Source organism: Rhinoderma darwinii, chromosome 2, assembly GCF_050947455.1.
Source record: "Rhinoderma darwinii isolate aRhiDar2 chromosome 2, aRhiDar2.hap1, whole genome shotgun sequence".
NCBI classification, from domain to species: Eukaryota; Metazoa; Chordata; class Amphibia; order Anura; family Rhinodermatidae; genus Rhinoderma; species Rhinoderma darwinii.
The window spans coordinates 404,685,979-404,701,298 of record NC_134688.1 but is presented as its reverse complement, the minus strand read 5'-3'; the positions used below and the strand labels follow the sequence as shown (position 1 = coordinate 404,701,298).

The 15,320-nt window shown below is 40.3% G+C and overlaps 1 protein-coding gene across 6 annotated transcripts in view; it reads right to left on the bottom strand.

Moving 5' to 3' along the window:
* Nucleotides 1–2,766: 2,766 nt before the first annotated feature.
* Nucleotides 2,767–15,320, bottom strand: part of ELN (elastin) — a 90,643-nt gene continuing 78,089 nt past the window's right edge. For 5 of the 6 annotated variants that reach the window (XM_075854109.1, XM_075854110.1, XM_075854112.1 and 2 more), the window contains 12 exons: nucleotides 12,129–12,185; nucleotides 11,430–11,468; nucleotides 11,101–11,157; nucleotides 10,717–10,773; nucleotides 10,000–10,038; nucleotides 9,638–9,688; nucleotides 9,070–9,126; nucleotides 7,954–7,992; nucleotides 7,599–7,655; nucleotides 6,403–6,426; nucleotides 6,279–6,308; nucleotides 2,767–4,424 (listed from right to left, as the gene is read on the bottom strand). In XM_075854109.1, the coding sequence (XP_075710224.1) occupies nucleotides 4,375–4,424; nucleotides 6,279–6,308; nucleotides 6,403–6,426; nucleotides 7,599–7,655; nucleotides 7,954–7,992; nucleotides 9,070–9,126; nucleotides 9,638–9,688; nucleotides 10,000–10,038; nucleotides 10,717–10,773; nucleotides 11,101–11,157; nucleotides 11,430–11,468; nucleotides 12,129–12,185 (557 nt within the window). In that variant the 3' untranslated portion in view covers nucleotides 2,767–4,374. The remainder of the gene's footprint in view (nucleotides 4,425–6,278; nucleotides 6,309–6,402; nucleotides 6,427–7,598; nucleotides 7,656–7,953; nucleotides 7,993–9,069; nucleotides 9,127–9,637; nucleotides 9,689–9,999; nucleotides 10,039–10,716; nucleotides 10,774–11,100; nucleotides 11,158–11,429; nucleotides 11,469–12,128; nucleotides 12,186–15,320) is intronic. The other variant, XM_075854113.1, reaches the window with a different exon arrangement.

The following is a 15,320-nucleotide window of genomic DNA, read 5'->3' as shown; positions in this document are numbered from 1 at the left end:
GATTAAAACATCACATATGGATTTGTGTTCTGTACATGACTGGATTTGAAAGATAAAGAAACTTTTGTTTGTAATAAAGTATTTAATCAGATAAGATTAATATTTGGTGACAGGTGCACTTTAACACCCGGGACTCTATCAGATCTTTCACCAACTGGGAAATCCAAACTGCTAATTCCATTTTAATGAAGTGCAGTGTAAAAACACCAATGTGTGTTAATTTGGTCTTTGATGTATAAATAAATCATGTCTAGCAGTGTGCCCACCGACAGAAGTCACATGGGACTGTGTCTGGCAGCTGTATTATGGCAAGAGTTAACCAAAGCAGGGGGTGCCTGGTGCCTGACTTAAAACAGAAAAAATACTACTGCTGACTGCTAACTATGACTTATTGATGGAACATGACCTCAACATGCAACCTCCCAGCCTGTCAGCCGTAAGATTACACCTCCCACAATTGCATCGCTTTTATTTCTTGTTTTATATATGTCATATAATATTTATATAAGGCCCCTTACATATGATTTTAATCACCATCTAGTAAAAATGACAAGTATAAAAAATAGAGATAAAAACAGTTAAAAACAAAGAATGGCAAGGGTAAAAGTTATAGCAACCACTTAAGTCATCTTCAATTGTTTGCTCACCTATATCAGGCAGTTATGATTAAAAAATGCTCACAATTATTTGGATCTGAATGACTACAACATAGACTCTGTTCACATCACGATTAAGGAATCTGTGTTACACTTACATCAGAAGAAACTCTGAATGTATACCTCTGACAGAATCCTCCAATATATGCAACTGTAAGGCTAGATTCACACGAGCGTGTTACGTCCGTAATGGACGGAACGTATTTCGGCCGCAAGTCCCGCACCGAACACACTGCAGGGAGCCGGGCTCCTAGCATCATAGTTATGTATGACGTTAGGAGTCCCTGCCTCGCTGCAGGACAAATGTCCCGTACTGTAATCATGTTTTCCATGCGTCGTACAAAACTATGATGCTAGGAACCCGGCTCCCTGCAGTGTGTTCGGTCCGGTACTTGCGGCCGAAATACGTTCCGTCCTTTACGGACCGAACATGCTCGTGTGAACCCAGCCTTATAGATTATATAGAAATGATTTTTCGCCCACTACCACCAGGTATTGCTGGTTTAATAGGTGAAATGCTGGTGACAGATTCCCTTTAATTCTTTTCGTAGCTGTCATTGAGACACGGGTGAAGGAAAAACCTGTAAAACATGTCAACATTTAATACTTCCTCTAGAACACATTTCTAAGCATGGGAAAGTGAAGAGCTTGCAACTACTGATTGAATGCTAGCTACATGTCATGATGACGTCATGGGTAAAATATGTGTAAGGGCTTATTCAGACGAACGTGGGGAAACTCCGATGTTAAAAACGGCAGTCTTTCACGTCCGCGTTGCCCCCGTGCGTGCCCTGTTTTCACGGATCCCCATAGAATTTAGTCTATGGTGGGATCTGTGAAAACAGAAGAAAATAGGAAATGTTCTATTTTTCAACAGACTCTTCACACGGTCAGTAGAAACAACAGCCGTGTGAACGGTCCCATTGAAATACATGCATCCGTGTGATGGCCATTGTTTTAACGTTCGTGACACGGACGTATTCTACGTTCGTCTAACTAAGGCCTAAGACTTTCTGATCGCTTTGTCTGACCACATCAATGTCTAAAAGTGAGCTTTAAAAAACGAATGCTGGGAGAAAAAACTGAAAGCCGGGTGCTTGATCCATTTACAACCGAAACAAAACATATTTGCTCTCTGCAAGTAGGTAGAAATCGCTGTATTCTATAGACTTTCTTAAAAGGAATAAGAAATGTGTATGTGTATATATATTATAAAGGAAATCCTGAAATATTCAGTTTTCTGCCGACACTGTTTCGTAGACATCAGTTTTCAGCTTGTGCTGTGTGCACTGGGGCAATGTCCACAGTCACCCCATTTAATCAGAGGGTAGGATTATAATAAATGGTAACATCTATATTATAAAAATGGAGGAAAGATCACACTACTGATATTGGGTGATGGGGACTGCTCAGTCCCTCCTCCCCGTACAGTGACCTCTGCACATTTGCCATGGCATGCTCGCTGCATTTTCCAATAGAAGTCAATGAGTCATTTTCTGACTTTTCTGTATTCATTCCAGGTGGCTTTTTTTTCAATGGTAAAGTCGTAAAGTTTGTAGAGAGAGCAATTGTAATCAGGCCTATATACCTTGGGATCCCATAGTTCAATAAGCTGCATGTAGCTAGGCCATAAGAAGGTGGTACATTGATCCACTGCCTTCAGCATGGTGGTATTCGGCTTCGTTCACATCGGCGTCAGGGCTCCGCTCTGGCGTTCAGTCTGAGTTTTCTATCAGAACGGAACCCTGACTGAAACAAACGGAAACCGTAGGTTTCCGTTTGCATCACCATTAAGTTCAATGGTGACGGATACGGTGCAAATGGTTTCCATTTGTCTCCGTTGTGCAAGGGTTCCGTCGTTTTGACGGAATGAATACCGTAGTCGACGGAACGCCTGAACGGAGCCCTGATGCAGATGTGAACGAAGCCTTATTTGGACACTGTTTTTAGACTTATAACCGATATTCTCTGTTTTTTGCCTTTCAGTAAAATGGGCAAGAGGTACGGGAGTGGGCATCAAACAATATTTGCACAGACTTTACCCTTGTAAAGCATATTTGTGTTTGTTATGACTGTAGTAAAAACACAATAATACACAACATACAATATCTCATTTAAAAAGATTTCTTTATTCTTTATTTTAAGCAAAATTACTTTTAATAACTTTTTTTTCAGTATTATTTTTACAAAAAAAGTGTTCTGTTTTTTTTTCCATTGGAGGCGGTATGAGAGGGAATACACTGAGAGGAGGAAGATGAGGGGGTGGTCAGTAAACGAAGGCATTCACACATCAAACACACCCCTCACAACCGGACACAGCAGGGGGGGAAACTCAAGATCATTCTGCAGCATAATGGTAACCGAGGGAAGGCAGAGAGAAGGCGCGGAGCCTGAGAGAAAGGGGAGAGAGACCTCACTCTACCTAAAATCTCACAGCTTTTTATGTTTAACCCCTTCAACGCCAGAATGTTTAAATATGTTACAAATGTCTTTTGGCAGCAACGTGTAATATAATAACAATAATAATAATTACATATATATCAGCTCTTGTCCCCTTCTCTCTTGACATTGTCACTCTCCCTTATTCTAGAGAAGCTTACACTTCAATAAGCCCTCACATTAATAGTTACAAGGGTCCTGCAGAGAATGGAGCATTAGTAAAAACAAAAATTAGCAAGGCTCTGCGTTTTGTGGCGAATAAAAGGTAAGAAATATATTTTTTAGATTTCTGTATCAAAAAGGATAATGCTTTTGAAGACTTTTCTGTCACGCTCCACCCTCAAAGAGGGAGTCACACACTTTAATAATACAAATAACAAAATATAAAACATATCCCGTACAGTCGCTGACCAATTGCATTACAATGGAGTAAATTCTACGTATAAGTTACAACAACAGCAACAATAACCTACTGGGACCATGGTGTGAGAAACAGGAGCGAGGGGGAGGGCCTGGATAGCCTTTTTCTTTCGCTTACATGGGTCAATTCCTAATTACTGGCCCAACCACAAGGCCACCAGTAGCCCTCACTTGTCCACTTTATGTTAACAGTGATTCATAAAACCCATCAGGACATTAGGTGAAAAAAATGAGATCGCAAAAAAAAATTTTGCACATATCAACCAATAAGATTAAATCTCTCACTTTTCCGAGGCAGATTGGAAAATGAAATAAATGACCTGATTGGTTGCTAGTGCTCCAATGCTTTTGTTTTTGGACACGAGGCCCTATCAGGTCAGTCGTTGCTCTAGCCATCATCTATCAAGTCTTTGCTCACAAAAGGGTTCTGTACGTTTTTTCACCAAGCCATACAGTGGACAATTGGTTTCTCATGGTAGCCAAGATTAATGCCAACTAGCTCCTGAATATAGATGTGTTTTTTACATTTATATATATATAGTGCATGTATGTCCATACTTGTGAGCATACTGTAAGCAAGTCTGCACATCTCTGTAGCTTTCTTCATGTGCATTCATAGACATAGACTATGTTCTCTATCGGCAAGTATGTGCCTGCCGATGTATTAATGTCAGACTGCAGGCTCATGTTATCAAGTGTAGCTGCCTGACTGTTTACAGATGGGCGTCTAAAAGGGTAATGGGGTGGGGGGGGGGGTAACTGAAGGAAAGGAGGACAGAGGGGGATACTTGAATCCTTTTACATTCACACCATGCAGTAGCACCATAGTTGATGAGGTTAATCGTAGCTCTCTGACGGCTTATTTTCTCCGCCTGCCGCAGTATTTCCCTTGGCCGCACAGTCCACCACCTACATAGAGACAGTCAAACGTGGCAACATTTTATTCAAAGAGTAAATAGATCCAAAGGTCGTACATTCACTATTACAGGGTTGTATTATTATTGGTTTGTGTGTACGGACATTTTTAAGGCCATAAGCCTTATACTTATAAAAATGGAATAACATGGAGGGAGGCTGTTAAGCTGGAACCCCCACAATTTCCTAGAAAGAAGGCACTAGTGCTAGGTGATGTACCTGAATGTCTTGGTGTTTGTTGGAAATTCTATAAATAGGAATGTCCAATATAATGTTAGTTTGGAATAGTCAATAATTTCAATGGTTTACTGCTATGCACTTCTGATCTGGCACCATTGAATCAATGGCACGTCAACAGGAGATTTGTAATTTGTGGAATCTCTAGTAACTAGCACTGAAAAGATCAGACTAATTACATGGTCACGGGGAAATTATGAGGTCTCCCCTTACAGACCATCTCAATTATCTTCTGACATATCAGGTAGGGACAACTAGTGAGAGACCTTATCACTGTTATTATTCTACAAAAATTGCATGTAATAATGTTTAAAAGGTTGTTCTAGTTTGTCCAGACATTTTTCTTAAAGACATTTACATTTTCTCAGTTGCTCCTTAGCGGTTTTTTTATTTTTATTTTGTTCGTAATAGTACCTTGAAAAAGTCATAGCTTGTAGTCTGTTGCTAAGGAGCTTGAAGCAGAATTTTAAATCCCAGTTTGGGAAAGGTTAAAGGGTAACTAAATGTTCGAAAAACTTCTGACATGTCAGAAGTTTTGATTGGTGCGGGTCCGAGCACTGAGACGCCCACCAATCCCTAAAACGAAGTGGCAGAAGCGCTCGTGTGAGCGCTCAACCGCTTCATTTCTGTTCAGCCTTTTCCGGAAAGCCGATGTATCAGAATACGGGCTCATAGACTTTCTATTGAGCCCGTACTCTGATACATTGATTTCCGGAAAAGGCCGAACAGAAACGAAGCGGCTGAGCGCTCACACGAGCGCTTCTGCCGCTTTGTTTTAGCGATTGACATATCACTATGACATGTCAGAAGTTTGTCGAATGTTTAGTTACACTTTAATATCTCCCAAGATATTTCTCGAAGTCTTCCAGGACTACAAGTACATGGCAGTGTTGTACAGGTTTGTAGTATGTCACCCATAGCATGCTATTGGCCCGTGCTGCACCGCCATATGACTTTATACAGAGGCATATGGAGGGTTTGTTCTCATTGATTTATATGGAACACTAGAGAGGAATATTAATCATAGAATGCTCCATTGTTTGCCGTATTACGAAGATATTCTCCGATGAAGCATAAACACTAGAGAAACCACGTGGCAACACCGATCGTGCCTATGGATACATAATACAGACCTGTAGAGCTGTGTGCATGAGCCCTAAAAATAATAACCTTAAATGATAGTCATAAAGATCTGTATTCAGCCATATGCCGTAAAGCTCTATTAATCTATAATCCTTCATTATGTCTAGTCCTCACCATGAACTTAGAATGAATGTGTAAAAGAAATGAGTGATTTCCATTGCATTGCTGCTCCTAAATCTAGTAACCAAGTTAACGTTTTTCACGTATTACTAATTTGTATCGTCCAGTTAAATTCGCAGGTCTGTTATCCTACAACTACCACCAGAATGACAGCGCCAGCACTTAACAAAATGGGATATTTGCTGCTGGACTAGTCGCATTAGTAGTTCATGAACCCTGATCTGACGTCATTCTGACATACAGATATTACTAAGAGACATGCTCGACTTTTCATAACGATCTTTTAGGTTGTTTTGATTACATCATACACTTAGACTACTGCCAAAGAAACTAATCATTCCCAATTACCTTGGTAGTAGGATTTAGCTGGCTTTTGAGCTGTGAAAAGAAATGTATATATCATACAATTATCAGCTCTGTATAACATTGTCTGTTATAATAAATGTAAATATTTTGAAAAATAATAATTTACCTCCTAATGGGTATCCTCCAGTACCTGTAAAAAAAAAAAAAGATCAAAAATGAAATTGTAAATGTAAGTTTGATACACCATCTAGTGTTTATTTGAGAGAATGCAAGATATAACATATACAGTGAAACGCTTTGATACAACCACCCAAAATTTCATTAAAATGTGGTCTTCTATGGAGTGGGTCTTCTCAAAAAAGATGGGCAGTATGCATAGTATATGGTAGAACAGAAAATCTGTCAAAGGAAATCCGGTCTGAATAAGAGGGTGATCTTCTCAAAGAGGTGTATTCTCTCCAAAAGACCACATTTGTAAGAAGACCACCCCTTTATCCAGACCAGATTTCATGTGACAGATTCTATCTATCTATCTATCTACCTACCTATCTATCTATCTATCTATCTATCTATCTATCTATCTATCTATCTATCTATCTATCTATCTATCTATCTATCTATCTATCTATCTATCTATCTATCTATCTATCCTTCCTTAACTTTTTCCATATTTCAACATATCCTGATATGTATGGCGCGAGATGACCAGATTTGAAATAAAAAACATGATTTTCTGACACACATAGCATAAACATCTTGTGACAATGTGTGGCCACCTAGGGGTTGTGATGTGAATTGCAGCCTGTCAAGAGTTTTGCTAGCATATCTCAATATTGTATTGAATTTATTTTATGAGAAATTATAGTCCCTAACCAAACTCATGCAAAAGTAACGGTGGACACATTTGTGTATATATAAACATATATCATTGCGAATTGGTGTTAGTGTCAATACATATTGTCCCCTCAGACACGTGTGTGTATTTACACATACGTCTGTGAGAAAGTGCCTCAGGATAATGGACAAGACGCAGCTGGCAGGATGACAGCGGGTTTGATCCACCTGTTATCGATCACATCTAATTTATAAGCTTAGATGTGATCGATAACGGGTGGTTCGCTGTCACTGAAGTAGTCAGTCCCGGAGAGCTGACAGATTCAACTTTGAGCGCAAGATACATAGGAGCAGTATCTTAAAAAGTAAAACGTTTTTTTAAATAAAAACCAATAAAATAAAGTTGTTTAAATCCTCTAATAGGTTGTTTTAGGTTTACATAACCTTTAAGTAATATGTTATTTTATTAAGTTAACACACAAAAAAAGGAGTGATTTTACATCATTTAGTAATTAGTTAACATCCTACCTCCAGCGCCTGCTCCGCCTATTCCACCTTGTCCTAAAACGCCTCCAGCTCCATAACCTGAAAAGGGAATAACGTACGTAGTATTATTTTTTTATAGTGATGTATTATTCACAACAGGTAAACTCATAGCAATATTACACTTTTGTCATGACCAATCTTTATCCTATATAGCAGTGAATAATAATGACCCTGCTTTAATACAAGTGGTCAGATATACTGGTAACATATTAATCTGCTCATGTGATTTAAATAAGCTCCATGGATTTACTCCAAATGTGGCCATTGTCAATACGACCACCCATATGTAAAGACAGAATATTACGGAAAGTCTTCTCATATGGTTTTGCCTCCTCACCTGGCTTAGGTGGTTTGCCTCCAGCTCCCGGGTATTGACCTGGCAATAGAAAAATGTCAGTCTATATTGAGGTTCTTTGACCAGGAAAAAAAACTGCAAGATTTCAGTTTGTTTTTTTTTTATATAGATAATGACATGGAAAATTGTAAAAAAACATCACCAACTAACAATTCTTAAAAAATATGTTTAATATAAAATCTTGATTTAAAAAATAGTTTTTTTCTTGATGACACATTCCCTTTAAGAACCAAATGCCTCTTAGTGCTCACTTTATTTGTTTAGCCACTCCAATAATACTGAATTGCTGCTGCACATAAGAATTATGAACTCTTTAGTAGGATATGTGTATGGTAGAATGTTTGTTATCCACTGTTCTATCTATCTATCTATCTATCTATCTATCTATCTATCTATCTATCTATCTATCTATCTATCTATCTATCTATCTATCTATCTATCTATCTATCTATCTATCTATCTATCTATCCAGATGTGTCCTACCTTACGCATCACCATATCCTGATATGTTTGGTGCAAGATGATCCGCTTTGAAAAAAAACATGATTTCGAGATACTCTGTCACGAGATGCTATACATGTCTTTGTGTGGCCACCCAGTGGTTGTGATATGAACTGCAGCCTGTCAAGGGATTTGCCAGCATGTTACGATATTGTATAACATGTATTGAATTGAACCTGCACTTCATACTAAGGTCTTAATTGTTTTAAATTCAAGTCGCACTTGGCACAGTACTCAATAAGTATTCATGGAAAGCATCTATGGCATCTATGGCATCGTCTTCATTGGCATGTGGAATAAAATGACAAAAATGCTTCTAGATTAAACCCATTTGACATATATCATGTGGGTGATTTATTTTTATACATGATCTTATACATTGCACTTAAGTTCAACTGGTTCATTTGTTCCTTTCTGAGATAATTTCAATGAGGTTTTCTATAATATTTTTTAAATAGCTAAAGGGGTTCCTAATTATTTTTTTCATGATATGCACAATCATTGTTGACTACCCTAAACGTTAAGTTATGTATTGTTTTATTAAGTTAATAAAATAAAAAGGGGGGATTTTGCGTAATTTAATAGTTAAAATCGTACCGCCAGCGCCTGCTCCTCCTATTCCACCTTGTCCTAAAATGCCTCCAGTACCATAACCTGAAAAGGGAATAACATAACAGGTAAACTCCTAGTAATATTACACTTTAATGTCATTACCAATCTTTATCCTGTGTAGCAGTGAATAATAATGACCCATAATAATGAAACTGCTCCTATTCAAACGGTTCGATATGCCAGTAACGTATCACTCTGCTCATGTGGTTTTCTTTTGGATACAATGAATAACCTCCATTGATTTATTCCAAATGTGGCCATCACAGACAGACCTTGTCAATACAACCACCCATATGTAAAGCCAGATTACACACTAATACTGTCAGTCCCGCTGACCTGATAGATTCAGTTTTGAGCGCAAGATACAGCTTCTATGTATCCATAATACATAGCTGTATCTCCAAAAGTATTTTTTTTTAATAAATACCAATAAAAAAGTTGTTTTAAATCCACAAATTAAGTAATATATTATTTTATAAGATAACAAAAACGATAAAAAAAGGAAAAAAAAACTAGGGATTTTACGTAATTTAGTAATTAGTTAATACCGTACCTCCAGCGCCTGCTCCGCCTATTCCACCTTGTCCTAAACTGCCTCCATAACCTGAAAAGGGAATAACGTACATAGTATTATTTTTTATAGTGATGTATTATTTATAAGAGGTACACATTTGTCATTACTAATCTTTATCCTATATAGCAGTGAATAATTATGACCCATGATAATGACCTGTAATAATGACCCTGCTCCTATTCAAGTGGTCAGATATACTAGTAATGTAACAATCTGCTCATGTGGTTTAAATAACCTCTATGGATTTACTCCAAATGGGGCCATTGTCAATACGACCACCCATATGTAAAGCCAGAATATTACAGAAAGTCTTCTCAGATATTATGGTTTTGCCTCCTCACCTGGCTTAGGGGGTTTGCCTCCAGCTCCCGGGTATTGGCCTGGCAATAGAAAAAGATGTCAGTTTATATTGAGGTTTAGTGGCCAGAGTGAAAAACTGCAAAATTTCATTTGTTTTTATTTTTATATAAAGTCACAGAAAAAAATGACTATTCAAAAAAACGACATAATAAAACGTAACTTTTACTTCATATTGATAAAAAAGAAGGTGGTACTTTAAAAAAGAGGGTGGGTCAAAAAATGCTATAGGGAAGACAAACTGACCCTGTTAAACCCTACCAGGTCACCCTGCCTAAACAGAGCAACGCCCCTACTGAAGGGACGGGCCCGACTGCCAACCTATACCCTAGACACCCTGTTAATGGCCTATCCGATTTAATAGTCTAGAGAATGGGTGGGGTGTAAACACACAGTGAGATTTGATGTGGAACCAATAGGTCAAAAAAAGAAAAAACCAGCAGTGCAGTATTCTGATAAATAACATATTGGCCTATATTCCTCAAGGATGGAAAAGGTGTATTGTAAAACGGAATAATATACACATGTAAACAAATAACAAAAAGGCGTTCCTAAATATTTTTTTCATGATAATGGAAGACATATATGTACAATGATTGTTGATTGTTCTTAAAAGTAATGTATTTTTTATTAAGATAACACAATGAAAAATTAAAAAAAAACTGGATTTTATGTCACTTAGTAAAAAGTTAAATTCGCACCTCCAGCGCCTGCTCCTCCTAGTCCACCTTGTCCTAAAATGCCTCCAGTACCATAACCTGAAAAGGGAATAACGTATTTTGTAGTTTTTATTCACAACAGGTAGACTCATAACAATATTACACTTTAATGTCATTACCAATCTTTATCCTGTATAGCAGTGAATAATAATAACCCATAATAATGAAACGGCTCCTATTCAAACGGTCAGATGTGTCAGTAACGTATAAATCTGCTCATGTGGTTTTCTTTTGGATACAGTAAATAACCTCCATTAATTTACTCAAAATGTGGCCATCAAAAACAGACCTTGTCAATACAATCACCCATATGAAAAGCCAGATTAGACATGAATACTGTCATTTAGTAATTAGTTAACATCCTACCTCCAGCGCCTGCTCCGCCTATTCCACCTTGTCCTAAACTGCCTCCAGCTCCATAACCTGAAAAGGGAATAACGTACGTAGTATTATTTTTTATAGTGATGTATTATTCATAAGAGGTACACTTTTGTCATTACTAATCTTTATCTTATATAGCAGTGAATAATTATGACCCATAATAATGACCCATGATAATGACCCTGCTCCTATTCAAGTGGTCAGATATACTAGTAATGTAACAATCTGCTCATGTGGTTTAAATACGGCCACCCATATGTAAAGACAGAATATTACAGAAAGTCTTCTCAGATATTATGGTTTTGCCTCCTCACCTGGCTTAGGGGGTTTGCCTCCAGCTCCCGGGTATTGACCTGGCAATAGAAAAAGATATCAGTTTTTTATTGAGGTTTAGTGGAAAATTTTAGTTTTTTTTAATATAAAGTCACAGAAAAAGCTGACTAATCAAAAAAACGACATAATAAAACGTAACTTTTACTTCATATTGATAAAAAAGGAGGTTTTTCTTTAACAAAGAGGGTGTGTCAAAAAATGCTATAGGGAAGACAAACTGCCCCTGTTAAACTCTACCAGGTCACCCTGCCTAAACAGATCAACGCCCCTACTGAAGGGACAGGCCCGACTGCCAACCTATACCCTAGACGCCCTGTTAATGGCCTATCCGATTTAATAGTCTAGAGAATGGGTGGTGTGTAAACACACAGTGAGATTTGATGTGGAACCAATAGGTCAAAAAAAGAAAAAACCAGCAGTGCAGTGTTCAGATAAATGATATATTGGCCTATATTCCTCAAGGAGGGAAAAGGTGTATTGTAAAACTGAATAATATACACATATTGCTAACAAATAGCAAAAAGGCGTTCCTAAATATTTTTTTCATGATAATGGAAGACATATATGTACAATGATTGTTGATTGTTCTTAAAAGTAATGTATTTTTTATTTAAAATAACACAATGAAAAATGTTAAAAAGCGGGATCTTATGTCACTTAGTAAAAAGTTAAATTCGCACCTCCAGCGCCTGCTCCTCCTAGTCCACCTTGTCCTAAAATGCCTCCAGTACCATAACCTGAAAAGGGAATAACGTATTTTGACGTTTTTATTCACAACAGGTAGACTCATACCAATATTACACTTTAATGTCATTACCAATCTTTATCCTGTATAGCAGTGAATAATAATGACCCATAATAATGAAACGGCTCCTATTCAAACGGTCAGATGTGCCAGTAACGTATCACTCTGCTCATGTGGTTTTCTTTTGGATACAGTAAATAACCTCCATTAATTTACTCAAAATGTGGCCATCAAAAACAGACCTTGTCAATACAATCACCCAAATGAAAAGCCAGATGTTAGGGATCTGCCAGGTACTTCATCTAGGTATACTCCTGGGATTAATCAATCCACACCTGAGGCCAGACCTGTTCGACTGACACCATCTCCCACCAACCAGGGTGGCAGGCTCAGGAGTGGGAGAGCCTATCGCGGCCTGGTCTGTCGGAGTTAGCTCCGCCCCCTGTCCTTTATTACCTGCCCTGTTCTCTCCCTCAGTGCTTGTAATTCTTTTGGATTCCTGGCCCCACTGCTGCTTGCTCCAGCCTGCTTCTGCCGTGCTTCTGCCTTGCTGCAGTTCTGCTTGACCTGCTTTGCTTTGCCCCTGGCTTGCTTCTGTCTCCTTGCCCGCTTGGGTGTACTCACTTCGTCCTGGTCCTGACTGTCCGTTCGCCGCTCCGTTTCCTCGTGGCGTTCCGTGGCTACTGCCCCTTCCCTTGCATGTTCCCTGTTTGTTTTCCTGTGCACTTAGACAGCGTAGGGACCGCCGCCCAGTTGTACCTCGTCGCCTAGGGCGAGTCGTTGCAAGTAGGCAGGGACAGGGCGGTGGGTAGATTAGGGCTCACTTTCCCTTCACCTCCTTCCGGCCATTACATAATTACAAGCCCTTACCTAGTCTACCATTTCTCCTACGCTGACGCTATCATGGACCCCCTTGAGACCCTGGCCCAGCAGATGCAGGGCCTCTCCCTACAGGTCCAGGCCCTGGCCCAAAGGGTCAATCAGGGTGATGCTGCTTTAGTAGTACCCCTCACCTCACCTCTAGAACCCGACCTCAAGTTACCTGACCGGTTCTCAGGGGACCGTAAGACGTTTCTCTCCTTCCGGGAGAGTTGCAGACTGTATTTCCGCCTAAAGCCCCACTCCTCAGGTTCCGAGAACCAGCGGGTGGGTATCATCATATCCCGACTCCAGGAAGGGCCCCAAGAGTGGGCCTTCTCCTTGGCTCCTGACGCCCCTGAACTTTCCTCTGTTGATCGTTTTTTCTCTGCCCTCGGACTCATTTATGACGAGACTGACAGGACTGCCTTAGCCGAGAGTCAGCTGGTGACCTTACGTCAGGGTAGGAGACCGGTTGAGGAATACTGTTCTGATTTTAGGAAGTGGTGCGTAGCTTCTCAGTGGAACGATCCGGCCCTAAGGTGCCAGTTTAGGTTAGGATTATCTGACGCCCTGAAGGATCTGCTGGTTAGCTACCCCTCGTCTGACTCCCTTGACCAGGTTATGGCCCTAGCAGTACGACTTGACCGACGTCTCAGGGAACGTCAGCTAGAACGCTTCAGTGTGCTCCCCTCTGACTTTTCTGCGATCCCCCCCGAGGTCCCGTCTCCTCGCCCCTCCACGGAGGACTCGGAGGTACCTATGCAACTCGGGGCCTCCATGTCCCCTCGACAACGTAGGGAGTTTCGCAGAATGAATGGTCTCTGCTTCTACTGTGGGGACGACAAGCATCTACTGAACACCTGTCCCAGGCGCAAGAATAAGAAGCCGGAAAACTTCCGCGCCTAAGTGATCATCGGGGAGGTCACTTGGGCGCACAGGTATTTCCCGTTAATGTGAAACGCAATAAAATTTTGCTTCCCTTTCAGGTCTCGTTTGCTGGCCGGGCTGCCACGGGCAGTGCTTTCGTGGATTCAGGGTCATCTGCTAATATCATGTCTGCGGAATTTGCTATGTCGCTAAAGATGCCTTGTATTGATTTACCTTATCCTATCCCTGTAGTAGGAATCGACTCAACTCCCCTTGCTAATGGTTATTTTACTCAGCATACTCCTGTTTTTGAACTCCTTGTTGGCTCCATGCATTTGGAGCAGTGCTCTGTACTGGTGATGCAGGGATTATCGTCTGATCTGGTATTAGGTCTTCCCTGGTTGCAGTTGCATAATCCCACGTTTGATTGGAATACTGGGGATCTCACCAAATGGGGTAGTGAATGTCTTATGTCATGTCTTTCTGTTAACTCTATTTCTCCCCGGGAGGAGGTAAACACGCTTCCTGAGTTTGTTCAGGACTTCGCCGATGTGTTTTCTAAGGAGGCCTCCGAGGTGTTGCCCCCCCATAGAGATTACGATTGCGCTATCGATTTGGTGCCTGGTGCCAAGCTTCCTAAGGGTAGGATATTTAATCTTTCATGTCCTGAACGTGAAGCCATGAGGGTGTATATCCAAGAATGCCTGGCCAAGGGTTTCATTCGCCCCTCGACTTCTCCTGTAGGTGCTGGCTTCTTCTTCGTGGGGAAGAAGGATGGTGGTCTTAGGCCGTGCATTGATTATCGTAACCTGAATAAGGTCACCGTAAGGAACCAGTACCCACTTCCTTTGATTCCGGATCTTTTTAATCAGGTTCAGGGAGCCCAATGGTTTTCTAAGTTCGATCTACGGGGGGCATATAACCTTATCCGCATCAAAGAGGGGGATGAGTGGAAAACTGCGTTCAACACACCCGAGGGTCATTTCGAATACCTGGTCATGCCCTTTGGGTTGTGTAATGCCCCTGCTGTCTTCCAGAATTTTATTAATGAAATCCTGAGAGAGTACCTGGGTAATTTTCTTGTTGTGTACCTTGATGACATACTGGTGTTTTCCAAGGACTGGTCCTCCCACGTGGAGCATGTCAGGAAGGTGCTCCAGGTCCTTCGGGAGAATAATCTGTTTGCTAAGACTGAAAAATGTGTCTTTGGGGTACAGGAGATACCATTTTTAGGGCAAATCCTCACTCCTCATGAATTCCGCATGGACCCTGCCAAGGTTCAGGCTGTGGCGGAATGGGTCCAACCTGCCTCCCTTAAGGCGTTACAGTGTTTTTTAGGGTTCGCCAACTATTACAGGAGATTTATTGCCAACTTCTCGGTCGTCGCTAAGCCTCTTAC